The sequence below is a fragment of the Salmo salar genome, chromosome ssa20 (genome assembly GCF_905237065.1).
Source record: "Salmo salar chromosome ssa20, Ssal_v3.1, whole genome shotgun sequence".
In the NCBI taxonomy this organism is placed as follows: domain Eukaryota; kingdom Metazoa; phylum Chordata; class Actinopteri; order Salmoniformes; family Salmonidae; genus Salmo; species Salmo salar.
The window spans coordinates 36883408-36907044 of NC_059461.1; the positions used below are offsets into that span (position 1 = coordinate 36883408).

General features: G+C 42.4%; 1 protein-coding gene across 3 annotated transcripts in view; it reads right to left on the minus strand.

The window, feature by feature from the left end:
• The window catches only part of LOC106580525 (netrin receptor UNC5D), a 209788-nt gene extending 199312 nt beyond the window's left edge, over window positions 1-10476 (minus strand). For 2 of the 3 annotated variants that reach the window (XM_014161694.2, XM_014161693.2), the window contains exon 1: window positions 9989-10475. In XM_014161694.2, coding sequence (XP_014017169.2) covers window positions 9989-10070 — 82 coding nt within the window. In that variant the 5' untranslated portion in view covers window positions 10071-10475. Of the gene's footprint in view, window positions 1-9988 lie in introns of all 3 variants that reach the window. The other variant, XM_014161696.2, reaches the window with a different exon arrangement.
• Between the last annotated feature and the right edge of the window lie 13161 nt (window positions 10477-23637).

The following is a 23637-nucleotide window of genomic DNA, read 5'->3' on the forward strand; positions in this document are numbered from 1 at the left end:
TCCGAAAACACATGGGGTATATGCTACAGTGTAAATACTACATTGCATGGTGGATTGAAGTGAGCCCTTGAGAGGACCTTTGTACCTGGTTAATTTTCTATTTCTGTGAATTTCTGATAAATGGACCACTTTCAACCTCTCCAATCAGCAATCGTTTGTTCTTAGGTACAAGAAACACATTATGTTCATGCCAATTAAACATAGCGTTGCTAAGAAAGGTTTTTCATGAAGCTGTAAATTTTTTTACAGGAAGTAAGTGTGTGTGTGTGTGTGTGCCTCCGTATTTAGACGACATGGTCAAATCAATATGGTAGACACTTGTGCTATTGAAAACAAACACAATGGCAAATGAGTCGAACAAAATGATTTCCCCCACTAAATGTAGAAGGAAAACATAGCTGTACCAATTCTGATAAAATCATAATTGGTAAACCATAAACCACCCAAAAGATTCACATTAGCAAACTATTACAAAATCATATGTAGCTAAAAGGCCCTCTCACCAAGTCCGTTATTTATACACTTAAAATAAATATGAGCACGTCTTGTTTATGACGCAGTTCGCACCCTTTGCAAAATATCATCCTGTCGCAGTCTGTCAAATATTGATTCGGAACAGGTTAGATTTTTGTGTCTTTTCGTGGGCGAAAATAAGCTGTTGAACAATAGAAATTGTTATCTGGGACACTGCCACTGACAGGTCTGTGGTTTCGTTGTGTGAATTAATTAAATGAATCTGCCCATTTATGTTTGCAATGTATAAATGCAGCAATTTATTAATTTAGTCAATGTAGGAATTTAGCCAATGTGATTACATCACATCAGAGCTACTTGTCACTCTTGCCATTCAAACTTCCCCACCAGTTCATTGCCAACGCTGTAGCTTATTTTATAGCCACTCAGAAAGCAAGAGGATCGATCAATGCTTCTCTCCTTGAAAGGCCTTGGCCTATTAGTTTTAAAATATCGCTCGAAATAAGATATATACAGTACCAGTCAAAAGTTTGGACACACCAACTCATTCAAGTTTTTTCAATTTGTAGTATTTTTTACATTGTAGAATAATAGTGAAGACATCAAAACTATGAAATAACACATATGGAATCATGTAGTAACCAACAACAAAAAAAGTGTTAAACAAATCGAAATATATTTTATATTTGAGATTCTTCAAAGTAGCCACCCTTTGCCTTGATGACAGCTTTGCACACTCCTGGCATTCTCTCAGCGAGCTTCAACTGGAATGCTTTTCCAACAGTCTTGAAGGAGTTCCCACATATACTAAGCACTTGTTGGCTGCTTTTCCTTCACTCTGCGGTCCAACTCATCCCAAACAAATGATAGTCCCACTAAGCGGAAACCAGATGGGATGGCGTATTGCTGCAGAATGCTGTGGTAGCCATGCTGGATAAGTGTGCCTTGAATTCTAAATAAATCATAGACAGTGTTAGCAGCAAAGCACCCCATCACACCTTCTCCTCCATGCTTCACGGTGGGAACCACAAATGCAGAGATCATCCGTTCACCTACTCTTTTTCTCACAAAGACACGGACGAAAAGATCGCAATGCAGTTAGTGCCAAAAGGCAGTAAAAATGAACAGAACATTTAAGATTTGTTAAAAACTGACCAGTTCTGTTTATTTTTGCAGACGAGGTTGGCATAATCAAGACTCAACATTTAACTGAAAAAAATTCTGTATCTTGAAGCTAAAACCAGAAACCACTCATATACTGTATGTTGTATATCAAATAATTTACCTGTGGGGTTACAATTTTAATTCTATGCCTCATTTTGAATTACAATAATTTCACCCTAAGGCTGCGTTTACACAGGCAGTCCAAATCTGTCACACCCTGATCTGTTTCACCTGTCCTTGTGATTGTTTCCACCCCTCCAGGTGTCGCTTATTTTCCCCAGTGTATTTATTCCTGTGTTTCCTGTCTCTGTGCCAGTTCGTCATGTATGTTTCCAAGTCAACCAGTGTTTTTCCCATTCTCCTGCTTTTTGCATTCTCCTTTTTCTAGTCCTCCCGGTTTTGACCCTTGCCTGTTTCTGTACCCGCCTGCCTGACCATTCAGCCTGCCTTGATCACGAGCCTGTCTGCCACTCTGTACCTCCTGGACTCTGATCTGGTTTTGACCTTTTTGCCTGTCCACAACCATTCTCTTGCCTACCCCTTTGGATTAATAAACATTGTAAGACTCCAACCATCTGCCTCCTGTGTCTGCATTTGGGTCTCGCCTTGTGACTTGATAAAATCTGGTCTTTTGACCAATCACATTAGATATTTTTCCATCAGATCTTTTTCAGAGCAGATCTGATTGGCCAAAAGACCAATTAGTGAAAAAAAGATCAGAATTGGGGTGCCTAATTCAAAATTGTAACTCCACAAGTAACTTTCTGAATGGACATAAAGAATTTACGCAAATTAGGCAATGGTATTAACTTGTACGTTGACCAAGGAAGATTGGCAAATGGGTACTAGGGTACCCTGTGTTAAGCATGGCTGCTTTGAACTAATTACTTTTGTACAAAGTAGGACTATTTCACACTTGGAAAGAGAAAAAAATGCATGTGATAAAGGGAACAACTTTGTGATTCTGTGGATGCAGTTAAATTCACACTAAAATGTTTTTCTAAATATACTTTATATAAAGGCTACGGATAAACTAGTAGGCTATACCCCCACTTATAGCTTGTGTTGAATGTCATTTTAGAACTACACTGAACAAAAATATAAACGCAACATGTAAAGTGTTTCAGAAATGTTCCATACGCACAAAAAGCTTACTTGTCTCAAATTGTGTGCACCAATTTGTTTGCATCCCTCTTAGTGAGCATTTATTATTTGCCAAGATAATACATCTACCTGACAGTTGTAGCATATCAAGATGCTGAATAAACAGCATGATTATTACACAGGTGCACCTTGTGCTGGGGACAATAAAAGGCCACTAAAATGTGCAGTTGTCACACAAATGCTGTCTGCGGGACTGTCCAGGTAATTGAATGTTAATTTCTCTAGCATAAGCTGTTTTAGAGAATTTTGCAGTACGTCCAACCGGCCTCAAACACAGACCACGTTTATGGCGTTGTGTGGGCAACGTTGTGAACAGAGTGCCCCATGGTGGCGGTGGGGGTTATGGTATTGGCAGGCATAAGCTACAGACAATGACCACAATTGCATTTTATCGATGACAATTTGAAAGCACAGAGATACGGTGACGAGAGGCCCATTGTGAGGCCCATTTTTTTTAAGGTATCTGTATTCCCAGTCATGTGAAATCCATAGTTTAGGGCCTAGAATCTTTGAAATTGTTGTGTTTATATTTTTGTTCAGTATAATACAACACTTTGCCAATTTTTTTTTTTTTCTCCTTACTATGACACCCAACTCAATTTACCAGTAACCATTCCTCACTACACAGAGAAGATAACTGGGGCTTGGACAGATGGGCTTGGACATAGAGACATGAACAAAGACCATCATCTCATCCACAGAGCCAACGCTGCAGTGTCTGTACTGCATGATGTAAAGATGTCATACAAGCACAAGGTTACAAGCTGCAAGCACATCAGACCATGCTTTAATTTTTCCCAAGATGGGCCACATTTTTCAAGCTCCCCAGAAAGTAATCCCCCTACCAGTCATCAAGTATCTGTCCTTCTCCATGATGCTCCGCTCTCATCCCCATACTGTCACTGTCTGTTAACACTACATACTGTCAAACGCTTCCTGGAAGTCAAGCACTTCGTTCTGTTATACTGCAACAGCATCCAGGAAAGGTTTTGTAGATAGATACACTTATAAAAGCTGCTCTCCAATCCATAGTAGACCCTGGTCAATGGGCCCTGGTCAAAAGTAGAGCACTATAAAAGGAAATAGGGTGCCATTTGAAAAGGAAATAGGGTGCCATTTGGGACGCACACCTGGTTCTAGAATGAAGAGGTGTTGCTGGTCAAGACCACCGCAGAAGGCACCGATTGAATGTGTTGACTGAGATGGATGAACGTATTCTCTGTGGATTGTACATGATTTAGCACTGCGACCGAGAGGGCCACCTCACCCTGTCCTGATTGCTCTCCCCTACCTCCGATAAAGAATGAAAAAACTTCAGCTTCCTTTATTATAGATGAGCCCATCATGACACTAGAATTGGAGAATGGAATTCAAAACAATGCTTTTGGGGGGGGACCAATGCCTACATTGATTTTCCTCCGGAATTTCCCAAGTTGTCAGTGAGAGTGAGATAAAGAGCTCATCACTCAGTCACACCATCTGGGGTGTAATTAAGCTAGTTGTCCACCGAAAACACTTTCTCTTCAAGCCAAATAGCTATATTAGAGCAGGATAATCATGCACATTGTCACATAAAGAGAAAAGCACAGGGGTGAGAGTAGTAGACACACTTATATGGCTGTACTGTACGCTCATACAAAGAAAATAATTCATCAATTGAAGTGGATGAATGTATTCTTGTATTTAATCATCTTGACGCACAGAAAGACATGAGTCATAAAATAAGGGCATAAACAGCAACCCCAGGCAGTAACTGCTAGCTAGCTGGTCTAACAGAGCAAAGGGGCTATGTGTCTATTACCACCATCATCACTGTTTATCACTTCTGAATGTACAGCCATTTGGTTTCATTTAAATGTAATTCTGGGCACTGAACTGCACACGTTGACAGCCAGATTCTGATGATTCATTCTAGAACAGAATGGCAGTTGGAAATATCACAGCCCCCTACTATCTCAGAGTGAAAACAACAGATTTGACCTTCGTCTCTTTTCATCAATGCCTGGCTACACTGCTGAATAAAAACATAAATATTCTACAAAAAATAAAAGTAGAGGCAATTTCAGACCAAGGTCTTAATTTTTTCATTTTTTTCTGTGTGTGTCGGATATTGGTCCAACTGTGTCAATCATATTCAGGGCAGCTAACAGAGAGAGGCAAATCAGCACCCTGGTTCACAGGTGAACTGGTCTATAAAGCAATTTGATGAGTCTCCATGTCAAATGTTTATTGCAAAGCTCTTGGAGACTTACCCAAAGACTCACAGCTGTAATCGCTGCCAAAAGTGTTACTAACATGTATTGTCTTAGGGAGGTGAATACTTATTTAACCAACATATATGTGTTTTATTTTTATAAATGTTTTATAACTGTTAGAGTATTTTATGTAGATCATTGACCAAAAATGACAAATAAATCAATTTTAATCCCACTTTGGAACACAACAAAATTTGAAAATGTTAAGGGGTGTGAATACTTTCTGAAGGCAGTTGTACATTGTGCTGTTCTCTCGAACACAGCGATTGCTGTCAGCTCTACAGTCCTGCTGGATGCTCAGGCAGCCAGACTACAGGTCTTGCATGACCCAACATTGGCTGTGTACCAAATTGCACCCTATTGCCTTTATAGTGCACTACTTTTGACTAGAACCCTATTGGCTTTGTTTAAAAGTAGTGCACTATAAAGGGAATAGGGTGCCATTTGGTACACATGTTAGTAACACCTTTGGCAGCAATTACAGCTGTGAGTATTTTTGGGTAAGTCTCCAAGAGCTGTATTGTACTACCTGTGTGGTACAATATTTGCCCATTATTCTTTTTAAAACTCTGTCAAGTTGGTTGTTGATCATTGTTAGAAAGCCATTTTCAAGTCTTGCAACAGATTTTCAAGCCAGTTTAAGTCAAATCTAACTAGGCCACTCAGGAACATTTAATGTCGTCTTGGTAAGCAACTCCAGTGTAGATTTGGCTTGTGTTTTAGGTTATTGTCCTGCTGAAAATGAATTCGTCGCCCAGTGTCTGTTGGAAAGAAGACAACCACGTTTACCTGTAGGATTTTGCCTGAGCTTAGCTGTATTACGTTTCTTTTTAACCTAAAAAAACTCCCTAGTCCTTGCCGATGACAAGCATACCCAGAACACGATGCAGCCACCACCATGCTTGAAAATATGAAGAGTGGTACTCAGTGATGCGTTGTGTTGGATTTGCCCCAAACATAATGCTGTGTATTCAGAACAAAGTTAATTGCTTTGCCACATTTTTTTGTAGTATTACTTATGCGCCATGTTGCAAACAGGAGTAACTACAATGTTGTTGATCCATCCTCAATTTTCTCCTATCACAACCACTCTAACTGTTTTAAAGTCACCATTGGCCTCATGGTGAAATCCCTGAGCAGTTTCCTTCCTTTCCGGCAACCGAGTTAGGAAGGACGCCTGTATCTTTGTAGTGACTGGGTGTATTGATACACCATCCAAAGCCGATTTAATAACTTCACCATGCTCAAAGGGATATTCAGCATATGCTTTTTTAATAATTTTTTTTTCACACACATCTACCAAATTGGTGCCCTTCTTTGTGAGGCATTTAAAAACCTCCCTAGTCTTTGTAGTTGAATCTGTGCTTGAAATTCCCTACTCGATTGAGGGACCTTACAAATATTGTATGTGTGGGGTACAAAGAAGGGGTAGTCATTAAAAAAACCTGGTTAACCACTATTATTGAACACAGAATTAATCCTTCCAATTTATTATGTGATATGTTAAGCACATTTGTACTCCTGAACTTTTTTCAGGCTTGCCATAACAAAGTGGTTGAATACTTGACTCAAGACATTTCAGCTTTTCATTTTTATTTTTTTATTACATTTTGTACAAATATCATTCCACTGGGGTATTCTATCTAGATCAGTGACACAAAACCTAAATGTAATCAATATTAAATTCCGGCTGTAACACAACAAAATGTGGAAAAAGCCAAGGTGTGTGAATACTTTCCTAAAGACAATATGTTTTAAAACACACCTCTGGAGGAGGACAGATAAAATAAATGCATTCACGCCGCCGCATGGCCGGTTGGTTCTGCACTGACTATTGACTCAGAGCCAAGGGATGATAAGGCTGCACAGAATAATGCAAAGATTGTGATGTACCAGACAGCTTTCTTATCCAGTCTTCATTGCAATAACTAGGCTAACTTAATATTAACAGCTAAATAGTACTCACTTCTAACCTAAAGGATACACATAAATCATGTTTCAGGTGACATTAAATAATAAATTCTAAATGAATGAGGTAGATTAAGGATTTATACAAACGGAATGTACAGTCAGGTCCAAAATGATTGGCACCCTTGATAAAGATGAGCAAAAAAAGACTATAAAATAAATACTGAGCTATATTGATTTGATACATACATACATACATACATACATACATACATACATACATACATACATACATACATACATACATACATACATACATACATACATACATACATACATACATACATACATACATACAATTTCTCAGACAAAGTAATTAACAAGTAATTGCTATTTTTTTTAATTTATAATCTCATCTTTTAATCAAGGGTGCCAATAATGTTGAACCTGACTGTATATTCCATAATTTAATTGGAAACACTTTATCAAGGGTGCTTTGTTGCACAATAATTCAATGAAAATTAATGCAGGACTTCTTGGTTAGTTAATTTGCCTGTCCTTCATTCATCCATGGGTAGAGGGAAAAGGGTGTGATTTGGGGTGTAACCTAATACTACACCTCTGAGATTAAATCTCACTTTGATAATGATGCCAACGTGATTTATGGTCAGCATGGTATCCAGCCATCACCAACTCGTTACAATGTCAAATCTGCTGATCTCTGAATCATTCTCCGACAGTTACCAATCAATCCTCATCATGGCAAGTGACATCATCTATCTATATCTATATAGCTTATGTATCCAGAAATGGATAAACATCATCATTCATATGATCATGATTATCTATTGAACACATCGTTTTCACAATCTTCACCAAAACACACCATTCTCCATACTGATCAGGCAAGACCCCTGATCAATCCCATGCTAATGGACTTGCAAACATAGAATCACAAATAAAACACATTTTCAAAGGAGCGTTACAACATGTATTCAAACGTGCTGTAGTCCACATGAAAACAGCGTGGTATATAGGATAATAATATATATTATACTGTAGCTTCATTGTTCTATATAGCATGCTGATTTCATATTATCTGATTCACATATGAAATCATATTGTATGTAGCCTACTTCAGCCCTGATAGATGGAGATCAGAACACTATCCTATCCTTGCGTGTGATGAGGCAAGATTGGAACTGTGAGTCCTTTTAAAAGTTTCCCCAGGGCAGCGTGCACTGGGCTTGCTTAGAGTAGTGTTGTACAGGCGAAACCTCCGGTCATGCCCCCCTCGCGTGATTTTAGTTTGTGGTGAGTAGTGCTGTTCCACAACTCCATTGATCCTTAAGAGCTTAAATCTGTTGAGTGGTGGCACCGGGGGGAGGGTAAGGTCCGAATGCTTCAAAGGCTACCGTGATGGTACTGGTTGGTTAATAGAATCAACCTTGTAAAGATATGTGCGTGCAACACCTGTTTTGACCTCCATCTGAGTGTTGTGACACGTTTGGAAGAGGCAAGAAGGGCAAGAAGGGAGCTCTCTTCATATTAGCGTACTGAAGTAGGCCTCTACCAAATACATAGGCTTAGTCACAAATAGCACATAATTCCCTTTATGGGCCCTTGTCAAATGCAGTGCACTATAAAGGGAATAGGGTGCCATTTTAGTGCACTATAAAAAAAGGATGTCATCCACTAGCTTTCCAGACCAACTGCAAAATAACTCAAGCACAACCACTATAGCCCTGACTGGTCTATGGTTTTGTGCCATTGAGTGAAATGATCTCATATCAACTCAATTGTTTTTCCCCACCAGGAATGCGAATCAAAGCACAATGTATGCCTACATTACACTAGGAATAAAGACATTTCATCTTTTCAATAAGCGATAGCTGACAAGCCAATGCAGAACTGGAGTCAGTGCACAACACCTGAAGCACATCTTAACAGATCCCCAATAGCCCATAGCACCCCAATGTGGAGGAACAGATCCCCAGTAGCCCATCGCACCCCAATGTGGAGGAACAGATCCCCAGTAGCCCATCGAACCCCAATGTGGAGGAACAGATCCCCAGTAGCCCATCGCACCCCAATGTGGAGGAACAGATCCCCAGTAGCCCATCGCATCCCAATGTGGAGGAACAGATCCCCATTAGCCTACTGCAGGGTTTCCACAGATCCCCAGTAGCCCATCGCACCCCAATGTGGAGGAACAGATCCCCAGTAGCCCATCGCATCCCAATGTGGAGGAACAGATCCCCATTAGCCTACTGCAGGGTTTCCAAACACAGTCCTGCCCCCCCCCCCCTAGTATGGATACAGTAGGGCTCAATCGAAAATGGCACCCTATTCCCTTGGGGCTCTGGTCAAAAGTAGTGCACTGCATAAGGAATTGGGTGCCATTTGGGACATATCCCTAGGTCCTTGGTAGCTGATTGATTACTTGATGATGTTGTAACCCTTTCCTTTCTTATATAAACATCCAGTCATTTGCTCTAAATTTGCATTCGTTTTAATTCATACTTACCATGTGTGTAAATTACTTTTGCATTAACTGCTCTCTAAATTGATAGCGGACGATGATTATGATCATTCTTGCGCCTGTTGCTTCTCACACAGCACATGATATTGCTGTAAAGCAAAGGCTATTCAACCAGTTCAATATAAGACACGGATAGTACGGGTAAAACGAATTACTGTATTGAGAAACTGTTTGAGGAGTCGGGGAGAAGACAGTATCCGGATTGTTGAAGAAAAGATAATGAGGACAGAACCGTATGTCCTTCTAGCGAAGGGATGACAAAAAATAAATATTTTTAGCAAAAAGGTGTCCAACTCAAGTAGTCATTCAGTTCATTTAGAGAAACTAGGCAAAGCACAAGCAACATGAAACTGATGTGTAAGTGCGCAAATAAGAAACCGCACCTGTCAAGTTACTGGACCCAATGTTGGAGACAAGTAAAAAACACACAAATGATACCCAAATTATTTGGATATATTAGATGTCTTGTTTGGAACCTTACCTTTAGATGTCGTGCACGTTGTGCAATAAACAAGGAACACGAAGCCCAAGGAGAGGTAGCGTCCCTTCGTCATCACACACATACTGTAGCTTCAGCTTCACTTTCCAGTGGATGCGTTGAACCGGGAGAAATTCCCCCGTTTTCACCCTCTTCTTGCAAGCCTTGACATGGTGCTGTCAGTAACAGGTTCCTATGTAATTATCATGGACCATGGGACAGTCACTCTAACCCGCTGGAAAGAACCTTGCGCTGACACACCAGACAACCGCATCTTTACTTCACTTTACTGTGTAACACACAGACGTTGTTGCGGGGTACTGCTCGGACTTTTCTAGCACCTTTCATGCCAAGCTGTATATGACAGACCGGTAAACCAATGGCGCTTCGCGGTGGGCGTGGAGCAGAGGAGAACGGCGGAAACGCCCGGAGAAAGCAGAGTTACGCAGTTGGACATAGCGTGGCTGGTGTTATGTTTAAATCAGGGTCGAGTCTATTTGTCTTCCCACGACATCACTGTAGCCTTTCTGTAAATGATGAAGGAAGAAGAGTTCATTTTTTAAATATTTTTGGGGAGGTGGGGTTTATTTGAGTATGGTCATTTTACCCCTATCAAATGAACAAAAGATGAAGATTAAAATTACACTCAAGGTTGGACTCTTGAATGTAGCATCCCTTAAAAAAACAGGTTCCAGTTTTGAAAGTGCAGTAACTGCCGTCGACTGTGGTATTTTGGACGATGTAATTGCAGAATAACTACAGTTATACTGCACTCTAACTGCAGTTATGCGGCAGTGTACTGCAGTTATATTGCACTCTGACTGCAATATATTTTCTTATAGGATGGACCTCAATATTATGCACATTACCTGAAGGCCAATACATTTTTTTAAAGATTGTATTATTTTCAGTGTGGAATAAGTATTTTTCCAAAACCTTGGATTTTCATCCTTGATTTTCATCAGTTTTACCACAGCATCCCATTAACTTTGGCAGGGGCAATTCCCTTTGAAGTGTATGCGTCACATTGCCTATTAGATTATGGTGGATGTACCAGTACCTCTAAACGCATCGGCCTGCCTGCTTTATCCCACTCCACTTTTCTGGCTTCATATTGGATAGCCCAAATTACTCTTCAAGGACAGCAAAGAATAACCCAGGAATTACTCAAATACTAATTTAAGATGTCCTCTGTGTTGCCATATCAAGCATGACAGATTCTATTCCATCACACTCTCACCTCTGCATGTCTGGTGAAAGTGACTCACAGAGAGAAGCATCATCCGAGGGCATCACAGGAAAAATATATATTTTCTTTGCAGGTCACACTGTCTGAAGAGGATAAGTAATCATTTTCACTAGAACACTTGCTCTGTGTGAGATCATAGCATTCTTATCCTTATGTATAACAAGACATATACACAAAAAACTGTGATTACTTTATAATAACAATAAAATGATTATTGAATCGCAGAACAATTCAATGGCAGACCAAATTGACAAGAACAAATCCGCAAAGTGATTTTCAGTTTTTTTTCTATGCCATGTATTTAAATTGCAGCAACAGGCCGTTTTCTAAGGATAGTTCTTCACATGCTACCTTTTCAAAATGTACATTATACTGCATGTCACCCACCCATAAGTTGTGAAAGACATGTACACTGAACAAAAATATAAATGCAACATGAAACAATTTCAAAGATTTTACATACAGTTTTACATACAGTTCAATACAATTCAATCAGTAAATTGAAATAAATTCATTAGGCCCTAATCTATAGATTTCACATGACTGGGAATACAGATATGCATCTGTAGATCACAGATACTGTACCTTAAAAAAAAGGTAGGGCTGTGGATTAGAAAACCAGTCAGTATCTGGTGTGACTACCACTTTCCTCATGCAGCGCAACACATCTCCGTCTCACAGAGTTGATCAAACTGTTGATCGTGGCCGGTGGAATGTTGTCCCACTCTTCTTCAATCGTTGTGCGAGGTTGCTGGATATTGTCGAAAACATAGATCCAGAGCATCCCAAACATGCTCAATGTATGACATGTCTGGTGAGTATGCAGGCCATGGAAGAACTGGGACATTTTCAGCTTCCCGGAATTATGTACAGATCCTTGTGACATGGGGCAGTGCATTATCATGCCAAAACATGAGGTGATGGCGGCAGATGAATGGCACGACAATGGGCCTCAGGATCTTGTCACGGTATCTCTGTGCATTCAAATTGCCATCGATAAAATGCAATTGTGTTCATTGTCCGTAGCTTAGGCCTGCCCATACCATAACCCCATCGCCATCATGGGGCACTCTGTTCACAACATTGACATCAGTAAACCGCTCACCCACATGATACCATCTGACATCTGTCGGTACAGTTGAAACAGGGATTCATCTGTGAAGAGCACACTTCTCCAGTGTTCCAGGGGTCAACTTAAGTTCGTTACGACACCAAACTGCAGTCAGGTAAAGACCCTGGTGAGAACGATGTACACACACGCAAATGAGCTTCCTTGAGATGGTTTCTGACAGTTTGTGCAGAACTTCTTCGGATGTGCAAACCCACAGTTTGATCAGCTGTCCGGGTGGCTGGTCTCAGACAATCCCGCAGGTGAAAAAGCCGGATGAGGAAGTCCTGGACTGGCGTGGTTACACGTGGTCTGCGGTTGTGAGGCCAGTTGGACATACTGCCAAATTCTCTAAAATGACATTGGAGGGGGCCTATGGTAGAGAAATGAACAATCAATTCTCTGGCAACAGCTCTGGTGGACATCCCTGCAGTCAGCAAGCCAATTGCACGCACCCTCAAAACTTGAGAAATCTGTGGCATTGTGTTGTGTGACAAAACTGCACATTTTAGAGTGGCCTTTTATTTTCCCCAGCACAAGGTGCACCTGTGTAATGATCATGCTGTTTAATTAGCTTCTTGATATACCACACCTGTCAGGTGGATGGATTATCTTGGCATTTGAGAGAAATATGTTTTTTGTGTCCTTGGAAAAATTCTGGGATCTGTTATTTCAGCTCATGAAACATGGGACCAACACCTTAGATGTTGAGTTTATATTTTTGTTCAGTATATATTGTATATATTGTACTGGGGTGAAGTAAAAGCTTGAACAATATGGCTGTGCCTTTCCAACACTAAGTGAACTCAAACATATTACTGCCACTTGATGCTTCTTTGGTAAGAGAGGTACAGTATGACATCATTTATTAAGCCAGACATGAGGGCTGGTTTCTTATCCAGTTTTTTTCCCTGGAGGGTATTCATGTGCACATCTTTGATGCCGTTATGAATTGATTGAACATCTTTATATTTATTTATTTTCTGCACGCTATGGCCTGAGTGCAAGTCGAGGAGGCCTGAAAACTCAAGCAGAAAGGTCACTGTCACTTACTTTGTCCCAAATGGCACCCAGTTCACTATATAGTTCTTCCATGGGACTCTGGTCAAATGTAGTGCACTATATAGGGAATAGGGTGCCATTTGGGACATAAGACTGTCACTTTCATGTCAAAACTATTGAGTGGTTCGTAATGTGTAGCATCCTGCGGGGATCAACATTAATTTCTTCAAGGGAACATGCCGGAAATCCATAAACAAACCAGCAGTGAGTGTGTGATCGCTGGCCTGCCTGAAGGCTTTGTCTATTGGAAGATTACTGTAGGTGCCCACAGGGGAGGCCGTAACAGATGAGGTGACCCTCACATGCATACAGATGTGACACTTCGGTATGTGCATCGATTCTCAATGAGCGCCAGATACACTACATCATGTAAATGCTGTGCTTAGCAGGTAAATGGCTGCCATGCTAAAGAGACACTGATAGACGCTGGTCATCAGGTGGTTGTGGTTTTCTCCCTGCACTTCTGAAAGTGACAGGTATTTCACACAAAAAACAAGTACGTAGTGCTTTATCAATATTAAATGAAATGATCCTCTTAGGTAGGTTTCAGAAAGATGTTGTATTAGAACTTTAACTATGTAAAAAAAAAAAAGGGCAATATCAAAAAAGTTCATGTTTGTTTTCTTAAGTTGATTTATCTTTTACAAGGCACTATCTAAAATCAAGCAATAACAGGTTTTCTATGAAGCAATCATTTTTGCTACTGTACATCCACCCACAATCTTCAGCCTACATTGTATGTGAAGTTGCCATGGGCACTGAATACATTGAACACCTTCTTGACCTCATGAAGACCTTTATATTACCAACATCGCTAATAGCGAGCTGGTTTATTTTCACCCATAGTGAATACACTTCAGCTGTTGATTGTGATTACTGTGTTGAGTAGCTTTCATTAATCATACAATATGAAGAATTTTCTAATTGAGATAGACTGACTCATATCATGTGTGCGTTCCAAATATCCCCGTATTCTATTCCCTATAGCCTACAAATGTGGACCTGAGTAGCACACTATATCAGGAATAGGGTGGCATTTGGGAGGCAGCTCATGTGACTTTAGAGTTAGGGTGATACAAAGGTGAGGCTTGTAAACGGAGCACTTCAGATGAGACTCACAAGGACATAAACAGACCATGTTAGAGCCAATGAATAGCAGCACATCCTTTTACATTCCACGTCTCTTCCACGTGCTCCATGGTCGGTCTATCCAACTGCAGGAAAGCACTAAACAAAGCATTGTCACCTTTGAAATATCACATTCATTTGTCCACCTTTCACAACAATGGCTGAATCCAGAATGGCACCATATTCCCTTTGAAGTGTGGTCATCATATAAGCTGTCGCCTCCTCCCAAAAGGAACTGATTAAATGCATTCAACTTTCACAGACAATGGAGACTGTAGATTGTATGCACTATATAGGGAAAGGGGTCCATTTGGGACGCAGACATGTTTTCACATCATAAGGCATGGAAGATTATAAATATATATGCTGTAGCCTCCTCCCAAAAGGCACTGAGCTAAGTAATGTTCAGCACTAGTGAGTGTTGTGTAACATATCTACGAGCGGTGAAGAGTCATTGATTCTTGTCACCTAACATTAAGTCTGATTAATTTTCCAAAACACTTGTTCGGCCTTGTCATGTACTCTCTGTGCCCTTTGAACTACAGGGGCTCATCCTCAAGGTCTGGTTTATGGATCAACACATTCGTTTTCTTTACAAAAATGACGCTCTACTGGTAGAAGAAAAAGTGAGCACCTTCAGAGAATGACATGTATCATGACTCTGACATGATCTTTGACTACAACTAAGAAGTAGGTTTAATTCATGGCATCCATTAGCTAGAAACAGCCTTGCTTGGAGAGATACCTCGTCCACTCAAATGTGTGTATTTGGCAGGCTATTTGATCATTCACAACAGAATCAAAACATGGTGTGTTTAGGCCCTCCACCAACCAACCCAAGATACAGCATGAATACGAAAAAAAAAGGTATGAAAATGTATGCACTCACTACTGTAAGTCACTCTGGATAAGAGCGTCAGCTAAATGACTAAAATTATAAAATGTCAAAAAAGGTGAAAAAAATCCATTAACAGAAAATGAACAATATAGAGGTTCTCTACTGCCTCTATACTAGACACAAGATAAAACTGGCTTCCTAAGAGCAACCTCATCCACGTAAGTTTACAAGTTCATGTATTTGGCATCATTCATAACAAGATCATACAGATGTCTTCCCGCCCTCAAGCGATCAACCCAAGATTATGAGGTCACAAAGAACACAACAATAATCCACCGTGATTTCAAACATCAACACGTCGACAGAAGTGCCTGTGAATAGACTGAATATGATTTCAAACATCAACACGTGGACAGACGTGCCTGTGAATAGACTGAATATGATTTCAAACATCAACACGTGGACAGAAGTGAATATATTGTTGTGGCTCTGTGTGGGTTGGTAACACACTGCTGCTCATATAATAATAATAACAGCCAGGACCAAACAATTGCAGATGCCAGTAGAGCATTTTTTTCTCTGAAATAGGTCTAAACCATTTTGAACAACGTAGGCCTTTAAAACATGTGGTAGTGGCTGCTATGAGAAGGTTAAAAGGCTGTGTAGCTTGCTTGGCACTCATGTCCAGTCCGTGATATCCCGGATCCTTGGGATGTCCCTACCCCATTTTTAAGTTAAAATGTAAAATGGTTAGGGTTAGGTAAGGATTATGGTTAAGGTAAGGGTAGGGTTAAGGTTAAGGTTAGGGTTTAAGGTAGGGAATTTCCATGGATTCCGGGTAGCAGTGACGCTCAGGTCCAGGCAGGCCAAACTAGAGGTTTTTAGAGGAGCTGTCCAAGGTCCAGATAGGACTAGGATTACCAGTGGTGCTGAAAGGATCTGTTCACAGTCTTATACTGTCATGGATTAAAAAAGAGAAAAGGTTATCACCTGTGGACTATTGATTTCTGTCATCTTGTAATAATAATTACTGTGCAAGGAGAAAAGTTATATTCATTCTTTAAAACTGCACCTTTGAAAAACAAAAAAATAGGGAAGAACAAACATGGATGCTGGTGGAAGCAACAAGCCAGGATTGGGCATACAGTATAACATATGATGTGAATTTTATCATGGGAAAATATATCACATTTATGTTTTCTCTCATCCATGGCTGCTAACTTTCCCCTGGGCCAAAAGCATCAAAATACAGTAATACTCCATGTATTAAGATATTTTACAACTCTGTACAGAAGAGATAGAAAAGCTCACCCTCTCTAGACAACACTACTGTCTTACCGCTTTCTATATCAAAGGCCTCTTCATGTCGAAATAATACACTGCATAGTACACTTAAATGCAACTTTCATTTCATTGGGAAATGTATTCCAACGAGCTTGTCATATTTTTACTGAGAAAATCTTGGCGCCCATTATACAGAGGAGATTTTGACTTTGAATCCCTCATTGGCATGTATACATCAAAGATAATCTCCCTCAATATGAATAGCATGCTCTTTGATAGTTCACTTGATAACAAGATAGATGTCAGTTGAAAGCATAAATCTGTAATGCGTTTTGGTGTTAGATACAACCATCTCAAGCACTTTGCTATTAGTTCCCTACATGCATATCACAGACATGACACTAGCTTTTATTCCTGCATCTGCTTCTGAGGGCTGAAATGGACTGAGCTGACAGGCTTGAACAGGATTAGTAATGACAGTTATTCAGCTGCTTTAAGAGCTCCAAATCCTTTAATATCCTCAGAGTCTATATGATGATATAGTTGGCTATCTGTTATGTTTTTGTCTAAACCCTCCACAACAAAACTCCACAACAAACAATGTTTTTGCGGGGTGAAGAAAATCAGAATCCATTTAGTTTTACATGTCATCTGCATTATGTGTCACGCCCTGATCTCTTTCACCTGTTTTTGTGCTTGTCTCCACCCCCCTCCAGGTGTCGCCCATCTTCCCTATTATCCCCTGTGTACTTATACCTGTGTTTTCTGTTTGTCTGTTGCCAGTTCGTCTTGTTTGTCAAGCTTACCAGCGTTTGTCCTGTCGGCTCCTGTCTTTTCGCAGCCTCTCTTTTTCTCGCCCTCCTGGTTTTTGACCCTTGCCTGTCTTGACCCGGAACCCGCCTTCCAGACCACTCTGCCTGCACCTGACCCTGAGCCTACCTGCTGTCTTGTACCTTTGCCCCTATCTGGATTTCTGACCTCTGCCTGACCTGACCCTGAGCCTGCCTGCCATCCTGTAGCTTTGCCTCTGTTGCTGTAATAAACATTGTTACTTCAACACGGTCTGCATCTGGGTCTTACCTTATCCTGATAGTACGAACTGGCACCGACTGACCCAGCAGACCCGGGCCAGCTGCGCAACACCATCTCCTCCCAAGGAGCCACCATCGGGAGGCATGAGGAACTGCTTCGTGGCCTTATGGAGGGGTCCAAACGTTGGCTGAACGCCATGACCGGGCATTGGACAGTTTGCTGGAGCAATTCCGTGGGTTATCTGGGAGGCAGCCTACCACGGTGGCAAACCCACAGCCCCTCAGTAATCCAGCTGCTAGTAGTGCGGTCTCATTGCCCACTCCACCTTCTCGGGAGCCCCGTTTCAATGGAGAGTCGAGCACCTGCCGGGCGTTTCTAGCTCTGTGTGCCCTCATTTTCGAGCTTTAGCCCTCCTCATTTCCCCTCGGATCACTCCAAGATAGCCTATCTCATCACACTGTTGTCCGGGAGGGCTCTCACCTGGGATACTGCTGTATGGGAACAGCAGCCGGCCATATGCATTAGTCTGGAGGGATTCGTGGCAGAGGTGAAGAAGTTTTTTTTGCCCCGTTCTCCAGGAGAGAAGCTGCACGGAGTCTAATTCAGCTTCGTCAGGCCTCCTGCAGTGTGGCTGACTATGCGGTGGATTTCCGCACGTTGGCAGCAGAGAATGCTTGGAACCAGGAAGCACTGTTCGATATGTTCCTACACAGCGTCTCGGACGAGCTTGCTGCTCGGGAGTTACCTACGGATCTCGATTCCCTCATCGCTTTGACCATCCGAATCAATGAGCAACTAAGGGAACAATGGAGGGAGAGGAAATTCAATTTTGCTCACACGCCCAGGGATCCCACCTTGCCTCCGAGTCAACCCGGAAGCTCCTGACGGTCTCGTTGTCGAGAGGACCCGAGGCTTCCAGACCTGCCCCGAGGGCTGCCGAAGACGGTTGAGGCACCACTTCCTGAGCCTATGCCACTAGGCAGAGCTGGGCTGGCTCACCGGTAGGAGAAAGGAGGCTGGTGGGCCATATGGAGAATGTTCCTACTTCCCCCTTCCCCCATTCTGCTGTGGGGAGACCAGTCCAAATCTCTCCGGATTCTCATTGACTGGGGCCGATGAGAGTTCTTTGGACGCTACCATGGCATCCGAGCTGAACATCCCCACTCAGCTCCTCTACATTACCATGAACATTAGGCGCTGGACGGGCGCTCTATAGGCCGAGTCACCCACAACACCACTCCCATCCAACTACGGGTGTCAGGGAACCACAGCGAGTCAATCCAGTTCCTGCTCATCAAGTTCCCTCTGATTCCTGTGGTATTGGGATTCTCCTGTCCTCAACGACACAATCCCCTCATTAACAGGTCTACTTGTGCCATCATGGACTGGAGCCCGTTCTGCCACGCACATTGCCTGAAGTCGGCACAACCTGCCCCAGGACGTCTTCCTGGGTGCTCGGAAGGTGCCCCAGACCTCTCTGCCATTCCCGCGGAGTACCAGGACCTCCAAGAGGTGTTAAGCAAGGCCCGGGCCACGTTGCTTTCGCCACACAGAGAAGGCCGAAATCCCCATCATTGGCAAGAGAAGGAGATGCAGGTATAGAGGACACAGGGCCTCGTAAGGAGTGGGAAATCTGCCCTTAACATCAATATTACTTGCCAACGTACAATCATTGGACAATAAATTAGACAAGGTACAATCACGAATATCCTACCAACGGCACATCAAAAACTGTAATATCTTATGTTTCATCGTGGCTGAATGATGACAGGAAAGCATTCAGCTAGCGGGATATATGCTGCACCGGCTAGATAGAACAGCACACTCTGGTTAGACGAGGGGGGGGTCTGTGTATATTTGTAAACAACAGCTGGTGCACACAATTTAAGGAAGTTTCTCATGATAAGCTGTAGACCACACTATTTGCAAAGAGAGTTTTCATTAAAAAAAAATCGTGGCTGTTTATTTACCACCACAGATGCACGCTGGCACTAAGACTGCCCTGACTCAGCTGTATAAGGAAATAAGCAAACAGGAAACTGCTCACCCAGAGGTGGCGCTCCTAGTGGCTGGGGACTTTAATGCAGGGAAACTTAAATCAGTTTTAACTCATTTCTATCAGCATGTTAAATGCACAACCAGAGGGAGAAAAAAATTCTAGCTCACCTTTACTCCACACACAGAGATGCGTACAAAGCTCTCCCTCAAATCTGACCATAATTCTATCTTCCTGATTCCTGCTTACAAGCAAAAATTAAAGCAGAAAGCACCAGTGACTCGGTCTATAAAAAAAGTGGTCAGATGAAGCAGATGCTAACCTACAGGACTGTTTGCTATCATAGACTGGAACATGTTCCGGGATTCTTCTGATGGCATTGAGGAGTACACCACATCAGTCAGTGGCTTTATCAATAAGTACATCGAGGACGTCGTCCCCACAGTGACTGTACGTACATACCCCAACCAGAAGCCATGGATTACAGGCAACATCCACACTGAGCTAAAAGGTAGAGCTGCCGCTTACAAGGAGCGGGACTCTAACCCGGAAGCTTATAAGAAATCCTGCTATGCCCTCCGACGAACCATCAAACAGGCAAAACGCCAATACAGGACTAAGATTGAATCGTACTACACCGGCTCCGACGCTCGTCGGATGTGGCAGGGCCTGCAAACTATTACAGACTACAAAGGGAAGCACAGCCGCGAGCTGCCCAGTGACACGAGCCTACCAGACGAGCTAAATCACTTCTATGCTGGCTTCGAGAAAAGGAACACTGAGGCATGAATGAGAGCATCAGCTGTTCCGGATGACTGTGTGATCATGCTCTCCGTAGCCGACGTGAGTAAGACCTTTAAACAGGTCAACATTCACACTGCCGCTGGGCCAGACGGATTACCAGGAAGTTAAGCTTCGGGCATGTGCTGACCAACTGGCAGGTGTCTTCACAGACCTTTTCAACCTCTCCCTGTCCGAGTCTGTAATACCAACATGCTTCAAGCAGACCACCATAGTCCCTGTGCCCAAGAGCACTAAGGTAACCTGAAGCCTGGCTCACATTAAGACCATTATCCCAGAAACCCTAGACCCACTCCAATTTGCATACCGCTCAAACAGATGCACAGATGATGCAATCTCTATGGCACTCCAAACTGCTCTTTCCCACCTAGACAAAAGGAACACCTATGTGGGAATGCTATTCATTGACTACAGCTCAGCATTCAACACCATAGTGCCCTCAAAGCTCATCACTAAGCTAAGGACCCTGGGACTAAACACCTCCCTCTGAAACTGGATCCTGGACATCCTGATGGGCCACCCCCAGGTGGTAAGGGTAGGCAACAACACATCCACCACACTGATCCTCAACACGGGGGCACTTCAGGGGAGCATGCTCAGTCCCCTACTGTACTCCCTGTTCACTCATGATTGCACGGACAGTCACAACTTCAACACCATCATTACATTTGCTAATGACACAACAGTGGTAGGCCTGAACAACGACGAGACAGTCTATAGGGAGGAGGTCAGAGACCTGGCCGTGTGGTGCCAGGACAACAACCTCTCCCTCAACATGATCAAGACAAAGGAGATAATTGTGGACTACAGGAAAAAGAGGACTGAGAACGCCCCCATTCTCATTGATGGAGCTGCAGTGGAGCAGTTTGAGAGCTTCAAGTTCCACATCACCAACAAACTAACATGGTCCAAGCACACCAAGACAGTCGTGAAGAGGGCACAACAAAACCTATTCCCCCTCAGTAGACTGAAAAGATTTGGCATGGGTCCTCAGATCCTCAAAAGGTTCTACAGCTGCACCATCGAGAGCATCCTGACTGGTTGCATCACTGCCTGGTATGGCAACTGCTCGGCCTCCGACCGCAAGGCACTACAGATGGTAGTGCGAATGGCCCAGTACATCACTGGGCCAAGCTTCCAGCCATCCAGCACCTCTATACTAGGCGGTGTCAGAGGAAAGCCCTAAAAATTGTCGAAGACCCCATCCACCCTAGTCATAGACTGTTCTCTCTGCTACTGCACAGCAAGAGGTACCGGAGCGCCAAGTCTAGGTCCAAGGGGCTTTTAAACAGATTCTACCCACAAGCCATAAGACTCCTGAACATCTAGTCAAATTGCTACCCAGACTACTTGAAGTGCCCCCCCCACACACACACCCTCTTTACACCACTGCTACTCTCTGTTGTCATCTTTGCATAGTTAATAACTCTACCTACATGTACATACGACCTCAACTAATCGGTGCCCCTGCACATTGACTCTGTTTCGGTACCCCCCTGTATATAGTGTCGCTATTGTTATTTTACTGCTGCTCTTTAATTACTTGTTACTTTTATCTCTTATTCTTTTCTGTATTTTTTTGAAACTGCATTGTTGGTCAGGGGCTCGTAAGTAAGCATTTCACTGTAAGGTCCACATCTGTTGTATTCGGCGCATGTGACTAATGCAATTTGATTTGATTTGATTCTGTGACTGTACAGCGGGATTCTATGACTATACAGCGGGATTCTATGACTGTACAGCAGGATTCTATGACTGTACAGCAGGAATCGACATAGATCCAATGACTCTAAGAAGTAAAACATAATATCAGGATAAGGTAAGACCCAGATGCAGACCATGTCGAAGTAACAATGTTTATTACAGCAACAGAGGCAAAGGTACAAGACAGCAGGCAGGCTCAGGGTCAGGGACAGGCAGAGTGGTCTGGTGGGTGGTCTTCCCTGCGGCTCAGTTGGTAGAGCATGGTGTGTGCAACACCAGGGTTGTGGGTTTGATTCCCACGGGGGGCCAGTACAAAAAAAAAAAATGCATGAAATTAAATGTATGCATTCACTACTATAAGTCGCTCTGGATAAGAGCGTCTGCTAAATGACTAAAATGTTTTAAAAAAATGTAAAGGACAGGCAAGGGTCAAAAACCAGGAGGACAAGAAAAAGAGAGGCTGCGAAAAGATAGGAGCCGACAGGACAAACATTGGTATGCTTGACAAACAAGACGAACTGCTTCATCTGACCACTTTTTTATTGATCGAGTCACTGGTGCTTCCTGCTTTAATTTTTGCTTGTAAGCAGGAATCAGGAGGATAGAATTATGGTCAGATTTGCCAAATGGAGGGCGAGGGAGAGCTGTGTATGTGTCTCTGTATGTGGAGTATAGCTGGTCCAGAGTTCTTTTTCCTCTGGTTGCACATTTAACATGCTGATAGAAATTTGGTAAAATGGATTCCCGCTGTAAAGTCATAAATTCCCGCTGTACCGCATAGAATCCCGCTGTACCATCATAGAAACCTGCTGCACAGTCATAGAATCCCGCTGTACAGTCATAGAATCCCGCTGTACAGTCATAGAAAACTGCTGCACAGTCATAGAATCCCGCTGTACAGTCATAGAATCCCGCTGTACAGTCATAGAAAACTGCTGATTTCCTACTACAGCAAACAGCATGCAACAGAGAGGAAGGGAAAGCCTTTCTCCAGCATAACCTGCGGATGATGACCAGATTGGAAGATTGACATGTGACATATGTTGAGATGGCAAGTGGCAAGCAGAGTGAATGTTCATATTTGACATATTCGGTTATATTATAAGGTGTGATTGGCAGGTTTAGAGGCTGAGTTGTGAACCACATGGTGACATCACAAATGGCACGCTTCCCTATGGGCCCTGGTCAAAAGTACTGCCCTATGTAGGGAATAGGCTGCCATTTGAGACAAATTTTTCATTTAAGGTTTCATTAACCTGTCACATGCTAACTTGAGGTATTCTTAATCCGCACATCACATTACTTCTTTACAATTAGCATTGTTTACAATATAGATGTTATCCTTATATATTTTTAAACATCTTCATAGAAAAAGGATCATTAATAAAATTGGAACGCACTTTATAAAACATTAGTCTGAATAATCAAGCATGACTTTCAGTTTGTCAAA